Raw genomic sequence first — 18,610 nt, forward strand, 5'->3', positions numbered from 1 at the left:
GATTTTAGAACGTATATTGTGTTCGAAATTTATGAATTACCTCGAAGGAAACGGTCTATTGACTCAGAGTCAACTTGCGTTTAGAAAACATGGTTCCTGTGAAACACAACTAGCTCTTTATTCACATGAAGTGCTGAATGCTATTGACAAGGGTTTCCAGATCGATTCCATATTCCTCGAATTCCGGAAGGCTTTGGACACTGTACCACACAAGTGGCTCGTAGTAAAATTGCGTGCTTATGGAATATCATCTCAGTTATGTGACTCGATTTGCGATTTCCTGTCAGAGAGGTCACAGTTCGTAGTAATTGACGGAAAGTCATCGAGCAAAACAGAAGTGATTTGAGGCGTTCCCCAAGGTAGTGTTACAGGCCCTTTGCTGTTCCTTATCCATATAAACAATTTGGGAGACAATCTGAGCAGCCGTCTTCGGTTGTTTGCAGATAACGCTGCCGTTTATCGACTAATAACGTCATCAGAAGATCAAAACAAACTGCAAAACGATTTAGAAAAAATATCTGAAAGGTGCGAAAAGTGACAGTTGACCATAAATAACGAAAAGTGTGAGGTCATTCACATGAGTACTAAAAGGAACTCGTTAAATTTCGGTTACACGATAAATCAGTCTAATCTAAAAACGGTAAATTCAAGTAAATACCTAGGTATTACAATTACGAACAACTTAAATTGGAAAGAACACACAGAAAACGTTGTGGGGAAGGCTAACCAAAGGCAGCGTTTTATTGGCAGGACACTTAGAAAATGTAACAGACCTACTAAGGAGACTACGCTTGTCCGTCCTCTTTTAGAATACTGCTGCGCTGAGTGGGGTCGTTACCAGGTAGGACTGACGGAGTACATCGAAAAATTTGAAAGTAAGGTAGCACTTTTTGTATTATGGCGAAATATGGGAGAGAGTATCACAGAAATGATACAGGATTTGGCCTGGAAATCATTGATAGAAAGGCGTTTTTCGTTGCGACGGAATCTTGTCACGAAATTCCAATCACCAACTTTCTAATCCGAATGCGAAAATATATTGTTGACACCGACCTACATAGGGCGGAACGATCACCACGATAAAATAAGGGAAATCAGAGCTCGTACAGAAAGATACAGGTGTTCATTCTTTCCGCGTGCTATACGAGATTGGAGTAATAGAGAATTGTGAAGGTGGTTCGATGACCCCTCTGCCAGGAACTTAAATGTGATTTGCAGAGTATCCACGTAGATGGAGATGCCATTGCGGTACGTCTATTGCAATTAACCAGTGTCAACGTTCGAGTAATACCCACCTGATATCAATAAACGTAATTAACTCGTGCACAGGGAAGTCCGCGCCCCTGACCCAACACGGAGACCTCGGCGTCGCCGTGTCTCAGGACCCTCTCACTCACTTGGTTCGCTGAGTAGCCTTCGATGTATTCTTCTACGGCTCGCAGTTTCTCGTATACTCTCGCGAAGGCCTGTCCCCGTCAACTGCGTAGCGACACTTGAAGCTTACCGCACGGGAATGGCGCCAGAAATATGGCCATTGAGGGAATGCCCCTGACAATTTGTGTAACAAAAGGAAACTGCTGCAGTGAGCGTTAATTCAAAGTGTAGTTAAGTCTGACTGGCGCCCCCCCCCCCCCCCTCCCACACGAGCCACTGGCTGCAGGCGGGGTGGCTTCCCACGCAGCGCCTCATCCCCTGTACCCCCGCACTGGACGACTCGCGACGCGGTCGGCTCGCGTTCTCCGGCCGTGGGAACACACTCCAGCCGCAGCCTGGAACCTCTATAAGCCCAGAAAAAAGATGGATGTGAAAAATACAAATGTATGTAAATAAACAATCGTCTTTCGATTCTGCCTCGTATGACATCATATTATCTGCATTTTCAGTTTTTATGTTGATCAGATAGCAAGCGTACATGTGAAAGCGTTACTAGAATGAAAATTTCACTCTACAGCGGAGCGTGCGCTGATGTGAAACTTACTATCAGATTAAAACTGTGTGCCGGACCGACACTAGAATTCGGGACCTTTGCCTATCGCGGGCAAGTGCTCTACCAACTGAGCTACCCAAGCACGACTCACGCCCCGTCCTCACAGCCTTACTTCTGCCAGTACCTCGTCTCCTACCTTCCAAACTTAACAGAAGCTCTCCTGCGGACCTTGCAGAACTAGCACTCCTGGAAGAAAGGACATTGCGGAGAGAAGGCATAGCCACAGCCTGCGGGATGTTTCTAGAATGAAATTTTCACTCTACAGCGGTGTGTGCGCTGATATGAAACTTCCTGGCAGTTGGTAGAGCACATGCCCGCGAAAGGCAAAGGTCCCGAGTTCGAGTTCCGGTCCTGAACACAGTTTTAATCTGCCAGGAAGTTTCATATCAGCGCACACTCCGCTGCAGAGTAAAAATTTCATTCTAGAAACATCCCGCAGGCTGTGGCTAAGCCATCTCTCCGCAACATCCTTTCTTCCAGGAGCGCTAGTTCTGCAAGGTTCGGAGGAGAGCTGCTGTGAAGTTTGGAAGGTACTGGCAGAAGTAAAGCTGTGAGAACGGGGCGTGAGTCGTGCTTGGGTAGCTCAGTTGGAAATTAGAGGTTGCAAGACAGTTGTATCAAAATCGACTAACACCAGTGCCTCAACGCATTCGTATACAATTATGCCGATTGTTAAACCGGATGGTAAATTGACAGGAACGCTATTTATTGCGCTGCAAGAAGTAACAGGTGATCTACCCCCTATGATTCTTTCTCGTATGAGTGATCTTGGCAACGTCAGTAGGCAATATTTACGCCGAGCAAGCAAGAGTGGGAGAACGGATGTAAGAGAACTACAACTATGGTATGAACACTGCGTTGGCCTATAGCTGATCAAAATACACTACTGGCCATTAAAATTGCTACACCACGAAGCTGACGTGCTACAAACGCGAAATTTAACCGACAGGAAGAAGATGCTGTGATATGCAAACGATTAGCTTTCCAGAGCATTCACACAAAGTTGGCGCCGGTGGCGATACCTACAACGTGCTGACATGAGGAAAGTTTCCAACCGATTTCTCATACACAAACAGCAGTTGACCGTCGTTGCCTGGTCAAACGTTGTTGTGATGCCTCGTGTAAGGAGGAGAAATGCGTACCATCACGTTTCCGACTTTGATAAAGGTCGGATTGTACGCTATCGCGATTGCGGTTTGTCGTATCGCGACATTGTTGCTCGCGTTGGTCGAAATCCAATGACTGTTAGCAGAATATGTGATCAGTGGGTTCATGCGGGTAATACGGAACGCCGTGCTGGATCCCAACGGCCTCATATCACTAGCAGTCGAGATGACATGTGTCTTATCCGCATGTCTGTAACGGATCGTGCAGCCACGTCTCGATCCCTGAGTCAACAGATGGGGACGTTTGGAAGACAACAACCATCTGCACGAACAGTTCGACGACGTTTGCAGCAGCACGGACTATCAGCTCGGAGACAGTGGCTGCGGTTACCCTTGACGCTGCATCACATAGATGAGCGCCTCCAATGGTGTACTCAACGACGAACCTGGGTGCACCAATGGCAAAAACATCATTTTTTCTGATGAATCCAGATTCTGTTTACAGCATCACGATGGTTGCAACCGTGTTTGGTGACATCGTGGTGAACGCACATTGGAAGCGTGTATTAGTCATCACCATACTGGCGTACCACCCGGCGTGATGGTATGGGGTGCCATTGGTTACACGTCTCGGTCACCCCTTGTTCGCATTGACGGCAGTTTGAACAGTGGACGTTACATTTCAGATGTGTTACGACCCGTGGCTCTACCCTTCATTCGATCCCTGCGAAACCCTACATTTCACCAGGATAACGCACGACCGCATGTTGCAGGTCCTGTACGGGCCTTTCTGGATACAGAAGATGTTCGACTGCTGCCCTAGCCAGCACGTTCTCCAGATCTCTCACCAATTGAAAACGTCTGGTCAATGGTGGCCGTGCAACTGGCTCGTCACAATACGCCAGTCGCTACTCTTGATGAACTGTGGTATCGCGTTGAAGTTGCATGGGCAGCTGTACCTGTACACGCCATCCAAGCTCTGTTTGACTCGATGCCCAGGCGTATCAAGGCCGTTATTACGGCCAGAGGTGGTTGTTCTGGGTTGTGATTTCTCAGGATCTATGCACCCAAATTGCGTGAAAATGTAATCACATGACAGTTCTAGTATATTTGTCCAATGAATACTCGTTTATCATCTGCATTTCTTCTTGGTGTAGCAATTTTAATGGCCAGTAGTGTAAATAGCTTTTGCTTTTGCTAGTCGTGTATAAATCGTACTCCTAAAGAACAAACAATCGCTCCTGGAAAGTCTATGACATTGTAGTTCGTACTACCTGGAACCACGAGATGAATTCAACCTCCAGATGTCTGTCTTTTCCGTGTGTATAAAAAATAATGCCTCACCGCCTGCAGCAAAGCCTCAAAAGACGGCCGGTTTCACGATGGGTTCCACGACGGGCTGTTTAGCATTCGGTTGCCCGCCACCACACTCCGCCAGTCCTCGTCACCGCGTCACACCAATGTGATTTTTGTTGGCATTCTTCAAGAGTGGTAGCCTAGCTGAACGTTCTGCACGGTTTGTGATTCCCAGGGAGTTCGCCTTTCATCTTGATGGCGCGAACCTTTGTGATTGCTGTGGCGCCCCATTTTTTTTTTTCTGTTTTCACGGTGCAAGCCGGTTTGTTTTGACCATTCCTTGAATGTCGACGATGTCCATTTTTTGAAGTGTAATACATTATTTCTACATGAGGATCATCTCCGTACACTCGTTTTCTGTCTCCGTCCAGATGGACATTAGCACTTAATATTCTTTTCCTCTCGTAATTTTCAGTTTCAAATGAGCCTTACTAAAGACAGATTTTGCGATCTCGCACCCAACAGGTTCCTTGTAAGTCATCTAACACAGAAGGTTAAGAAGCGCGAGAAATCTATTGGACACAAGTATGCTTATTTAGATTTATCAGTCCTTGCAAAACACAAATTAAGCAACACCTTAGCTCAACATTCACGCAAAATACAGAACGACAGAACGGCAACGTAAGGGGAAATCGCTATGTTCTTTCCAAGGTAATAACTGGCTGTATTAAGTTCTGCAGTGCGTTTAAACTTGCGGTTGTTGTTGTTGTTGTTGTTGTGGTCTTCAGTCCTGAGACTGGTTTGATGCAGCTCTCCATGCTACTCTATCCTGTGCAATCTTCTTCATCTCCCAGTACCGACTGCAGCCTACATCCTTCTGAATCTGCATAGTGTATTCATCTCTTGGTCTCCCTCTACGATTTTTACCCTCCACGCTGCCCTCCAACACTACATTGATGATCCCTCGATGTCTCAGAACATGTCCTACCAACCGATCCCTTCTTCTAATCAAGTTGTGCCACAAGCTCCTCTTCTCCCCAATTCTATTCAATACCTCCTCATTAGTTATGTGATCTACCCATCTAATCTTCAGCATTTTTCTGTAGCACCACATTTCGAAAGCTTCTATTCTCTTCTTATCCAAACTATTTATCGTCCATGTTTCACTTCCATACATGGCTACATTCCATACAGATACTTTCAGAAACGACTTCCTGACATTTAAATCTATACTCGATATTAAAAAATTTTTCTTCTTCAGAAACGCTTTCCTTGCCATTGCCAGTCTACATTTTATATCCTCTCTACTTCGACCTTCATCAGTTATTTTGCTCCCCAAATAACAAAACTCCTATTCTAATTTAAGTGTCTCATTTCCTAATCTAATTTCCTCAGCATCACCCGACTTAATTCGACTACATTCCATTATCCTCGTTTTGCTTTTGTTGATGTTCATCTTATACCCTCCTTTCAAGACACTGTCCATTCCGTTCAACTGCTCTTCCAAATCCTTTGCTGTCTCTGACAGAATTACAATGCCATCGGCGAACCTCAAAGTTTTTATTTCTTCTCCATGTATTTTAATACCTACTCCGAACTTTTCTTTTTTTTCTTTTATTGCTTGCTCAATATAAAGATTGAACAACATCGGGGATAGTCTACAACTCTGTCTCACTCCCTTCCCAACCACTGCTTCCCTTTCATACCCCTCGACTCTTATAACTGCCATCTGCTTTCTGTACAAATTGTAAATAGCCCTTCGCTCCCTGTATTTTACCCCTGCCACCTTTAGAATTTGAAAGAGAGTATTCCAGTCAACATTGTCAAAAGCTTACTCTAAATCTACAAATGCCAGGAACGTAGGTTTGTCTTTCCTTAATTTATCTTCTAAGATACGTCGTAGGGTCAGTATTGCCTCACGTGTTCCAACATTTCTACGGAATCCAAATCGATCTTCCCCGAGGTCGGCTTCTACCAGTTTTTCCATTCGTCTGTAAAGAATCCGTGTTAGTATTTTGCAGCTGTGACTTATTAAACCGATAGTTCGTTAATTTTCACATCTGTTAACACCTGCTTTCTTTGGGATTGGAATTATTATATTCTTCTTGAAGTCTGAGGGTATTTCGCCTGTCTCATACATCTTGCTCACCAGATGGTAGAGTTTTGTCAGGAGTGGCTCTCCCAAGGCCGTCAGCAGTTCTAATGGAATGTTGTCTATTCCGGGGGCCTTGTTTCGACTGGGTGTTGTGTGATGTCCTTAGGTTAGTTAGGTTTAAGTAGTTCTAAGTTCTAGGGGACTGATGACCATAGATGTTAAGTCCCATAGTGCTCAGAGCCATTTGAACCATTTGAACCTTGTTTCGACTCAGGTCTTTCAGTTCTCTGTCAAACTCTTCACGCAGTTTCATATCTCCCATTTCATCTTCATCCACATCCTCTTCCATTTCCATAATACTGTCCTCAAGTACATCGCCCTTGTATAGACCCTCTACATACTCCATCCATCTTTCTGCTTTCCCTTCTTTGCTTAGAACTGGGTTTCCATCTGAGCTCTTGATATTCATGCAAGTGGTTCTCTTTCCTCCAAAGGTCTCTTTAATTTTGCCGGCCGGAGTGGCCGTGCGGTTAAAGACGCTTCAGTCTGAAACCGCGTGACCGCTACGGTCGCAGGTTCGAATCCTGCCTCGGGCATGGATGTGTGTGATGTCCTTAGGTTAGTTAGGTTTAAGCAGTTCTAAGTTCTAGGGGACTGATGACCACAGCAGTTAAGTCCCATAGTGCTCAGAGCCATTTTTTATCTCTTTAATTTTCCTGTAGGCAGCATCTAGCTTACCCCTAGTGAGATAAGTCTCTGCATCCTTACATTTGTCCTCTAGCCATCCCTGCTTAGCCATTTTGCACTTCCTTTCGATCTCATTTTTTAGACGTTTGTATTCCTTTTTGCCTGCTTGATTTACTGCATTTTTATATTTTCTCCTTTCATTAATTAAATTCAATATTTCTTCTGTTATCCAAGGGTTTCTACTAGCCCTCGCCTTTTTACCTATTTGATCCTCTGCTGCCTTCACTAATTCATCCCTCAAAGCTACCCATTCTTCTTCTACTGTATTTCTTTCCCCCATTCCTGTCAGTTGTTCCCTTATGCTCTCCCTGAAACCCTGAACAACTTCTGGTTCTTTCAGTTTATCCAGGTCCCATCTCCTTAAATTCCCACCTTTTTGCAGTTTCTTCAGTTTTAATCTACAGTTCATAACCAATAGATTGTGATCAGAGTCCACATCTGCCCCTGGAAATGTCTTACAATTTAAAACCTGGTTCCTAAATCTCTGTCTTACCAATATATAATCTGTCTGCTACCTTTTAATATCTCCAGGATTCTTCCATGTATACAACCTTCTTTCATGATTCTTAAACCAAGTATTAGCTATGATTAAGTTATGCTCTGCGCAAAATGCTCTTTAATTTATCCCCAATCCATATTCACCTACTATGTTACCTTCTCTCCCTTTTCCTACTGTTGAATTCCAGTCACCCATGACAATTAAATTTTCGTCTCCGATCACTACCTGAATAATTTCTTTTATCTCATCATACATTTCATCTATTTCTTCATCATCTGCAGAGCTAGTTGGCATATAAACTTGTACTACTGCAGTAGGCGTGGGCTTCGTGTCTATCTTGGCCACAATAATGCGTTCATTATGATGTTTGTAGTAGCTTAGCCGTACTCCTATTTTTTTATTCATTATTAAACCTACTCCTGCATTACCCCTATTTGATTTTGTATTTATAACTCTGTATTCACCTGACCAAAAGTCTTGTTCCTCCTGCCACCGAACTTCTTTAATTCCCAGTATTTCTAACTTTAACCTATCCATTTCCCTTTCTAAATTTTCTAACCTACCTGCCCGATTAAGGGATCTGACATTCCACGCTCTGATCCGTAGAACGCCAGTTTTCTTTCTCCTGATAACAACTTCCTCTTGAGTAGACCCCGCCCGGAGATCCGAATGGGGGACTATTTTACCTCGGGAATATTTTACCCGAGAGGATGCCATCATCATTTAATCATACAGTAAAGCTGCATGCCCTCGGGATAAATTACGGCTGTAGTTTCCCCTTGTTTTCAGCCGGTACGAGTACATAATGAAACAGTAGAATCTAACAGACCTAGAAGAGAGTGGGTAAATTTCACTTCGCTTTAGGAGCAGTTGCGAAAGAAACATGAAAGGAGCTGCTGTCTTTTAGGTACATCCAACGGCATACAAAAGAATTTATTAGAGTGTACGTTACATGTGTGTCGCGAGGAAATCAATTCAGAAATAGCTATGACAGGTTTTGTGTCTGCGTGAGCAGGTGAAACTTCTGATGCATCTTCTAAATTTCAGTTGTTTGTACAATTTCGTTTTCTGTTATCTACAGAAGAGCCAGTAGAAAGATTTTGGATATTTTTAAATGAATCGCGTAACAATGCTTAATCCCTAGCTGCTTCAATTAAAAATGTATCCGCCGGCGTTGTGCAAGAAACGAAAGAAAACGTAAATTCTCACATTTATAACGGCTCCTGCGTCATGCGTGACCTTCATACAGAAATCCAAACAGGTGTAAGAGAAGAGCTTAATTTCGTGTATTACGTGGATTATTATGAACACCAGCTGAACTTAATTCTTCCCCAAGCTACAAGTCGAAACAAACAAATAAAACTGGTTTTCAGAACTATTGCAGAGGTAGCAATATTTTCCTGCCATTCACCTCGAAAAGTAGCTGTTTCAGATGGAACTGTGAAACGGAGACTCCCTGATGGATCCATAAGACAGAACTTAAAATCGAGAAAATTCCTCACGGTTCATGGGAATAAAGACGCCGCTCTAGAATGTCTTAAACACATTGACGGTACCAGCAACTAGACGATAGTTGTGAATCAGACGTACGGTCTAACGTTAAACCTCCAACACCCAAAATTTTCCTTTCGGTTAGAGATATTTTCTAAAATAACTAGCTGACAAATCCAGGAATGCACAGGTAATCATTTGGCAATTTTGTATTAGAAATGATAACAAAAATTAACTGTGTTTTTCTGTAAATTAGAAAAAAATTCAGTTACACGTATTCGTGTAAACCCTTTTAAAATTACGAAACAGTCGCACAAAGAAATATGCATAAGTTCCTGATGTGTAACCACAGCTGGTTCTCATGTCTAGACCGGGATTTTGTAAACGTGTCTACAGACCCTTTATGGCTCTGTAGACGTCTAATGTTTTCGCCTACAGCCGTTTGAGCTTCGCAGCTCAAAGCTGTCTAAAGCTCTGCCAGGTATCAGGGTTTCTATAACTGGACTCGACTCTATATGTGTCTCAGTACTAAAGAGTAAAAGAATTAAAAATTCATACATGATGCGGCATATTCACGCATCTCGGTGTTCATGACGCCATATCTCCTAGGCAATGATGTGATATGACTTTGTAGGTACGTCGGAACTGTGTGCAGAATGTGTTGCGAACAGAGGCAGTACAGAAGAAGCAATAAATTAAAACGTCATGCACGATGAGCAGTTTGGCGGGCATCTCGCTGTTTATGTCTGTCATATCTGCTGAACTATGATAGGTAAGTAGTTCTTACCCGCAGGGCAACTGTATGCTGACAGTAAGCGATGTGTGTAGCAAGTTTGCTTGAAATCGGGTCAGCATGCGATGTGCATCATCTACACAGACACACAGACACACACACACACACACACACACACACACATATATATATATATATATATATATATATATATATATATATATATATATGCGGATGCCCCAAGTAGATATCTATCAGAGCCAATTACAAAAACACAACACTGATCGCATCTCAATAAAGCAAGCAGCAGCATCATTTGAAAATTAGAGACGATGTTGATAATACCACAGAGCAATCAGAGGTTTGAATTCTGCAGCCATTTGTTGGCCTCTAATTTACTTCATCAGCACTTCTACCTTTCATTGAGAAATAAGAGTCCTGAAAAAATTCTTTCTGATGCTGCGCAGTCCTATACGTGTTTACGTAAAACTGAGTTAAGAACAGAACTTGGAATCATTTATTCTCGGAATAATTTTCAAGAAAAGAGATTCGCAGTAGCCCTTATAAAGTTATTCATTGGAAATAACCTGCAACAACCTTTTGGCGACGTCAAGAATCTGCTGAAACTAGCGGCTGCTACCCCATGAAAACGTGTGAACCAAAGAGGTGTTTCCCCACTCTGTCGCGGATCGAACAGTTTCTTAGAAGTACCACAGATGAAGATAGGCTGTCTGATTTTGCAGTGCTTTCTATTGAAAAGGAAACGATTCAGAGGTCTCCAGATTTCAAGGACAGAGTCGTAGATCCATATCTAAATGGAAAGGAAGATGGACTTTCTCTATATGTCTACTGACGATTCGACCCCACGAAAGAGGTCAGGGCCGGCCGGAGTGGCCGTGCGGTTCTAGGCGCTACAGTGTGGAGCCGAGCGACCGCTACGGTCGCAGGTTCGAATCCTGCCTCGGGCATGGATGTGTGTGATGTCCTTAGGTTAGTTAGGTTTAATTAGTTCTAAGTTCTAGGCGACTGATGACCTCAGAAGTTAAGTCGCATAGTGCTCAGAACCATTTTTGAAAGAGGTCAGGTCAATGTAAGGCTGTTTTGGAGCTACAAAAATATTTTGAATAATTCAGAAAATTAAATTATTCGGAAAGGTAAGTTGTAAAGTGCAGTCGCTTTAGGCATCAGGCGCTGACGGCTGTGCTGTACCGCTGAGGATACGTCCACTGCACCGTAGTGAGAGAACGGCGAATGTTAACTTCTGACGCTCAGAATGCCGTCCGCCATTTTCTCTTCCCACGCGTAACTTTCCACTCTTCACTGCGCCTGCGCAACGATCGAAATTTTGTACTTAGTTTGCATTACATTCTCTTCCTTATCGATGTATTGCTGTACGCTAAATTGTTAAGAGCCGCCTGTCATCACTATATTCATTTTAAAGTGTTTTTTACTACAATGCCAGTCTCCATAATTATGTATTAATACGTAAAGGGCGCTATTATGACGGGGTTTCTCACAACCTCTGCACGAACTTGCTTTGTCAGTACAACATCTACTCATCATACTTGGCAGCTTCTTACCGCCATGTATTCTCACACGTACGGAAAACGTTTTGGGCTCAGGTAGGAGACGTAGATGGTTAACTTATAATATTTCAAAATGTTCTAACTCGCAAAAGGGTGAACAAAGTCCACTGATCGAAAAGGTTAAGAATGAAATGCAGTTTGCCCCTAATAAATGTACTCCTGCACTGTCAGGCAGAAAACGTATAGTTTTTGATAACAGCATGTGTAAGCCAAGCCTCCTCTAAGTGTTTGAAAAGAGGACTGTACATAACGTCCTGTGAATCCGTACAGCACGAAAAAGCACTTACCGGAATAGCGACAGTAGTTGAACCTTATTATATATTCGGCATGACCGGGTGACCAGAATCCGTCGTCGTCGTCGATGAGGTGGGTGCAGACGCAGTCCAGCACCGACGTCCCGTTGGACACCAGCAGAGCCGCTAGCGCAACAACTACGCCCGCCGGCTGCATTGTCTGCAGGCGACACTGGGGAGCGAACAGAAACGGGCAGCGCGGGCGCAATATAACGACGGGCGCAGCGGAAGTGTAACGCAGGACGGCCAAACCACAGGAAGCGTGGCGTCTCTCTTCCGGATCACAGCCATATTCCTGTTCGCCCAGCAGTAATTCAGAAAAGTCGTCAGGTAAAACAAAGTGAAATCTGGCCTTCCCCAAGGAACTGCTGTAGGTGTTCTGCTGTTTCTAATCTACAGGGTCGTCCATTGAGGGTGACCGGGCCAAATATCTCACGAAATAAGCATCAAACGAAAAAACTACAAAGAACGAAACTCGTCTAGCATGAAGGGGGAAACCAGATGACGTTATGGTCGGCGCGCTAGATGGCGCTGCCATAGGTCAAACGCGCAGCAACTGTGTTTTTTTAATAGGAACCTCCATTTTTTATTACATATTCGTGTAGTACGTCTTAGTTGGACCACTTTTTTCGCTTTGTGATGGATGGCGCTGTAATAGTCACAAACGTATAAGTACGTGGTATCAAGCAACATTCCGCCAGTACGGACGGTATTTCTTTCGTGATACATTACCCGTGTTAAAATGGACCGTTTACCAATTGCGGAAAAGGTCGATATCGTGTTGATGTATGGCTATTGTGATCAAAATGCCAAACGGGCGTATGCTGCTCGGTATCCTGGACGACATCATCCAAGCGTCCGGACCGTTCGCCGGATAGTTACGTTATTTAAGGAAACAGGAAGCGTTCAGCCACATGTGAAACGTCAACCACGACCTGCAACAAATGATGATGCCCAAGTAGGTGTTTTAGCTGCTGTCGAGGCTATTCCGCACATCAGTAGCAGACATCGGGAATCTCAAAAACGTCGGTGTTGAGAATGGTACATCAGCATCGATTGCACCCGTACCATATTTCTATGCACCAGGAATTGCATGACGACGACTTTGTCATCGTCCCGTCATTTCTCTTGTACCCAGTGGCAGAACTGTACACGACGTTCAGATTTTTTGCACGCGTTGTATTTAGCGACAAAGCGTCATTCACCAACAGCGGTAACGTAAACCGACAAGTGGAACATCAGCGACCCTGGCGGGTTAACGTATGGCGCGGCATTATGGGAAAAAGGATAACTGACCCCCATTTTATCGATGACAATGTAAGTGGTGCAATGTATGCTGATTTCCTACGTAATGTTCTACCGATGTTACTACAAGATGTTTCACTGCATGACCGAAAGGTGATGTACTTCCAACATGATGGATGTCCGGCACATAGCTCGCCTGCGGTTGAAGCGGCATTGAATATCATTTTTCATAATAGGTGGATTGGTCGTCGAAGCACGTTCACCAGATCTGACGTCCCCGGATTTCTTTCTGTGGGGAAAGTTGAAGGATATTTACTGTCGTGATCCACCGACAACGCCAGACAACAAGCGTCAGCGCATTGTCATTGCATGTGCGAACATTACGGATGGCGAACTACTCGCTGTTGAGAGGAATGTCGTTACACGTATTGCCAGATGCATTGAGGTTGACAGACATCATTTCGAGCGCCTATTGCATTAATGTGGTATTTACAGGTAACCACGGTGTAACAGCATGCCTTCTCAGAAATGGTAAGTTCACAAAGGTACATGTATCAGATTGGAACAACCGAAATAAAATGTTCAAATGTACCTACGTTCCGTATTTTAATTTAAAAACGTACCTGTTACCAACTGTTCGTCTAAAATTGTGAGCCATATGCTTGTGACTATTACAGCACCATCTATCACAAAGCGAAAAAAGTAGTCCAACTAAAACATTCATAATTCTTTACGTACTATACGAATATGTAATAAAAAATGCGGGTTCCTATTTAAAAAACGCAGTTCATATGCGTTTGACCTATGGCATCGTCATCTAGCGGGCCAACCATAGCGCCATCTGGTTTCCCCTTCAAGCAAGGCAAGTTTCGTCCTTTGTAGTTTTTCCGTTTGACGCTTATTTCGTGAGATATTTGGCCCGGTCACTGTCAATGTGCCACGTTTTATTTTCAACATACTGGGGTCATTACCATCTTATTAAGACAGTGACAGTTGTAAGACGGACCACTAACGATGTAATGTGGACGGCACATCAGTCTAGGCGTACTCGAAAATAGCCATAAAGCCGAAACAGTGTACATATATTAAAGATTATAAGCAGCTATTTGGTGCAATGTTCTCTAATAACCATGTCGTTATCAGTCATTTATTACGCTGCTGGCCCTGAAGAAAACAAAAGAAAAATTTCTATACTTGTTTCTTCCATTCTCAGCTCCAGAGTTGCAACTGACAGCCGAAATTGGAACTCGTTCTTTTTTTCAGGGTAAATCTGTTCTGCGTTAAGGCATTAGAATATATACCAAGTTTCGCTGCCACACGATAATAAGAGCCAACACTGGAGCTCTACGAGTAACTGCTTTTTAATTGTAACCACGCGGTACGTGCGTACAGACAATCAGAGCAGCTGTATGTCTGGACTGAAGAGTTTCTAGCAAGCAGAACACAACATGTCACTCTAGTCGCAGAGAAACCTTCAGACGTTAAAAAGTAATTTAAAAGTATGCCCCAAGGAGTGCTAAATGACCCAGTAGATAACGTCAGAATTTCCACGAGACTTTCCGAAGATGATGCTGCTGTACATAGTGAAGTCGCGAATCGAAAAAATTACTGCGAAATGCCGTAAGACTTGGAGGGGAGACGGCCGGTGTGGCCGAGCGGTTGTAGGCGCTTCAGTCTGGACCCGCGCGACCGCTACGGTCGCAGCTTCGAATCCCGCTTCGGGCACGGATGTGTGTGATGTCCGTAGAACTATTTAAACCTAACTAACCTAAGTACTAGGGGACTGATGACCTCAGCTGTTAAGTCCCATAGTGCTCAGAGCCATTTGAACCATTTTGAACCTGGAGGGGATCGACGCCTGGCGCAGGGAGCGGCAGCTGACGGTCAACGCGTACTGGGAACACGTAAACAGAAAGACCCTTCGTTGTACGATTACACCCTGTGGAAGCAATTATTTCCATAATATATCTAGGGGTTACGCGTATGGAGTGATTTGAAGTGGAAATCACACAAAACAATCGAGGGTAGGGCAGATGGCAAAGTGAGTGTCACTGGAAGAATTCTCAGGAGCTGCAGTCCAACGACAGTGAAAGTAGCTTACAGGACGATAGCTGGACCAAAACTTGAGTATTGCTCGTTAGCCGGCACTCCGATAGAGAAAACAGAGAAGATCCGAAGGAGAGATTCATTCAGCGAGCGCGGAAACGTCACGGAGAAGCAGACCCAGCTCCGGTGGCAGGCGCCGTGCCTCGCTGTGTGCTGTACTGCGAAGTATACTCGAACGTTCGTCCCTAGAGGAGTCAGCTAATGTATTGTTTGCTCCTACGTATGCAAGTAGGCTGTTTAGGTTTTTATGTTGGTAACGCCACGTAGCGCTCTATATGAAAATCACTGGCTGTGCTGTGTGAACTCTGTGGCTGGTTTGCATTGTTGTAATATTCGCTATTGCAGTGTTGGGCAGTTGAATGTGAACAGTGCGTAGCGTTGTGCAGTTGGAGGTGAGCCGCCAGAACTGCTGGATGTCGAGAGGGAGATGGCGGAATTTTGAGAGCGGGCGATCTGGACGTGTGTCCGTCAGAAACAGTAAATTTGTAAGACTGGATGTCACGAACTGATACATATTATGACTTTTGAACTCTATTAAGGTAAATACATTGTTTGTTCTCTATCAAAATCTTTCATTTGCTAAGTATGCCTATCAGTAGTTAGTGCCTTCAGTAGTTAGAATCTTTTATTTAGCTGGCAGTATTGGCGCTCGCTGTGTTGCAGTAGTTCGAGAAACGAAAATTTTTCTGTGGTAAGTGATCGAAGAAAGTTATAGGTTATTGTTAGTCAGGGCCATTCTTTTGTAGGGATTATTGAAAGTCAGATTGCGTTGCGCTAAAAATATTGAGTGTCAGATTAGTGCTGATCACAATAAGTAAAGAGAGAAAAGTCTGAGTACGTTCAGTTCTGCTCAGCTGTCTGAAACTCAAATAACGTAAGGGGTCTATCAGCTCAGTAATTCACTAATTTTCCAAAGGGGACGTTTCACGTACATCTCGTGAAAAGAACACGAAGACAAAATTAGAGAGCAGTCGTTCTTCCCGTGAACCATACGGGAGAGGAACAGAAAAGGTGGAGGTGACAGCGTTGCGCAAAGTGGCTTGTGGTGGAGTATAGATGTAGATGTAGTTGTAGATGTTACCTCATGTCATTAACGTTACTAATTCTTCCTGAGTATGCAAATTAATTATATCTAAGATTTAGGGTCTAATTAGTACTCTAATAACACCATGTCCAGTTTCTTCATAGTCAAGTAAATAAGGGCTTTACTAGCTCTCTTACCTTAACTATTCCTCGTCTTTTCCAGAACAATTTTATATCGATTACATCCCCCAGGTAGCAGTTTCGGAGGTCGCACCTTACTACTGTGTCTCTCCCCCCCCCCCCCCCCCCCACCACCACCACCTCCCTCCCCAGCCCAGGTATAGTACTTGCCGTTATCATCTCGCCCTCTCCATGCTCACTTTTAATGTGCCACAGAAACCTACAATTGTAATAATAACAATTTGAATAAAATGTACTATCTGACAAAAAAAGAAGGGCAGGGGAAAACGAAATGAAACTTCACAGGTCTAAGGGGTATTTGGTGTTATTTCTGCGATTGCAAAATCGACTCAAATTTACGGAGATGTGGGCACATGAGCCCAAATGTCAGTACGACGTTGCACTGCGTCTGCCCCTTAGGCGTGTGTTGATTCGGTTGGGATGGCTGTCTTGGAGTCGTTATAGTGAAAGTATCTAACCAAAATTGTATCCTTTTAGTCTGTGAAGGTATCAGTGATAAGATTGTTCTAAATTAATTATTCAGCAAACCTGCATCTGACAGTGTCTGTGAACTTGTTTCTTGCACTCCTCCATTTTGCCAGCAATGCAACATGTATTTGACTCAGCAATCAAGTTTAAGAGGATAACGCCGTTTGTGCAATGGCATTAAGATGGTACTGGAAAGTTAACTTTTGGCCCTGATGTTTACTTGGTACTTTCATTGGTGGGTAACTTTAGTTTACTACTCATTTTCATGTTCAATACAACCAAAGGATGTGGATTATGATTCAGGCTGTTAGATTTAAACACAATGTTGATCTCAATATATATATTTTTTAAAAATTTTAAGTCATACACAAAACCTACCATTTGAAAATTTTCGTAGCACGAATCACTCTTGCAAAAAATTTTACTAAACGCTTATTGCGTCAAACCTTGGACCTACAAATCCTAACTCTGAACATTATCTAACAAAAAACAATTTGAAATGATTATATATCTTCTCTCATTAACGTGCAAAAGTTTGGTCAGGGGCAGCGACCAACCTTAACGCTGTCACCGCACATCTGCTTCCTCCGGGCACCTAGCTGCGACTCGTCCCCTAAAGCTGTCTCCACACGTCTGCTTCTTCCGGGCACCTATCTACGGCTCCCCGGCTCTCTTAACCATCAAAGATCCTAATACTCAAAGATATTATACTCGTTCCACCTTGCGGTTGGTAACTACCGACTATTTTCTGGAGCTACCCTGATCAGCACTTAGCACATACATTTCAATATGGCCGGCCGGGGCCAGCAGGCACACAGCTGTTGATACTGGAACTGGGACGAACCCGGCGTCCAAGGCTGTCTCACACACGTTCTGTCGGGGCAGGGAATACTTCTACGCGACACTGCCCGTTCAGAGAGACACGTGCGATGTGTGGGCGAGCATTGTCCTGTTGGAATACAGCACCACAATACTGTCACACGAGAGGTAACGCATGAGGACGCAAGTTCTTTCTATTCTGTAAGTAAACAGAAATAAAATTTGTTTCATTTAGTTTATCCAATATCAGTACTGCCTTTGATCTGGTGGTAAATTATAAAAAAAGTAATACACTCCTGGAAATGGAAAATAGAACACATTGACACCGGTGTGTCAGACCCACCATACTTGCTCCGGACACTGCGAGAGGGCTGTACAAGCAATGATCACACGCACGGCACAGCGGACACACCAGGAACCGCGGTGTTGGCCGTCGAATGGCGCTAGCTGCGCAGCATTTGTGCACCGCTGCCGTCAGTGTCAGCCAGTTTGCCGTGGCATACGGAGCTCCATCGCAGTCTTTAACACTGGTAGCATGCCGCGACAGCGTGGACGTGAACCGTATGTGCAGTTGACGAACTTTGAGCGAGGGCGTATAGTGGGCATGCGGGAGGCCGGGTGGACGTACCGCCGAATTGCTCTACACGTGGGGCATGAGGTCTCCACAGTACATCGATGTTGTCGCCAGTGGTCGGCGGAGGGTGCACGTGCCCGTCGACCTGGGACCGGACCGCAGCGACGCACGGATGCACGCCAAGACCGTAGTATCCTACGCAGTGCCGTAGGGGACCGCACCGCCACTTCCCAGCAAATTAGGGACACTGTTGCTCCTGGGGTATCGGTGAGGACCATTCGCAACCGTCTCCATGATGCTGGGCTACGGTCCCGCACACCGTTAGGCCGTCTTCCGCTCAC

The 18,610-nt window shown here is 44.3% G+C and overlaps 1 protein-coding gene across 1 annotated transcript in view; it reads right to left on the reverse strand.

Moving 5' to 3' along the window:
• The window catches only part of LOC124545580, a 117,022-nt gene that overhangs the window by 79,395 nt on the left and 19,017 nt on the right, over positions 1-18,610 (reverse strand). Inside the window, exon 2 of the mRNA XM_047124528.1 lies at positions 11,828-11,959. Within this exon, the coding sequence (XP_046980484.1) occupies positions 11,828-11,959 (132 nt within the window). The remainder of the gene's footprint in view (positions 1-11,827; positions 11,960-18,610) is intronic.

This window comes from Schistocerca americana, chromosome 8 (genome assembly GCF_021461395.2).
Source record: "Schistocerca americana isolate TAMUIC-IGC-003095 chromosome 8, iqSchAmer2.1, whole genome shotgun sequence".
Lineage (NCBI taxonomy): Eukaryota > Metazoa > Arthropoda > Insecta > Orthoptera > Acrididae > Schistocerca > Schistocerca americana.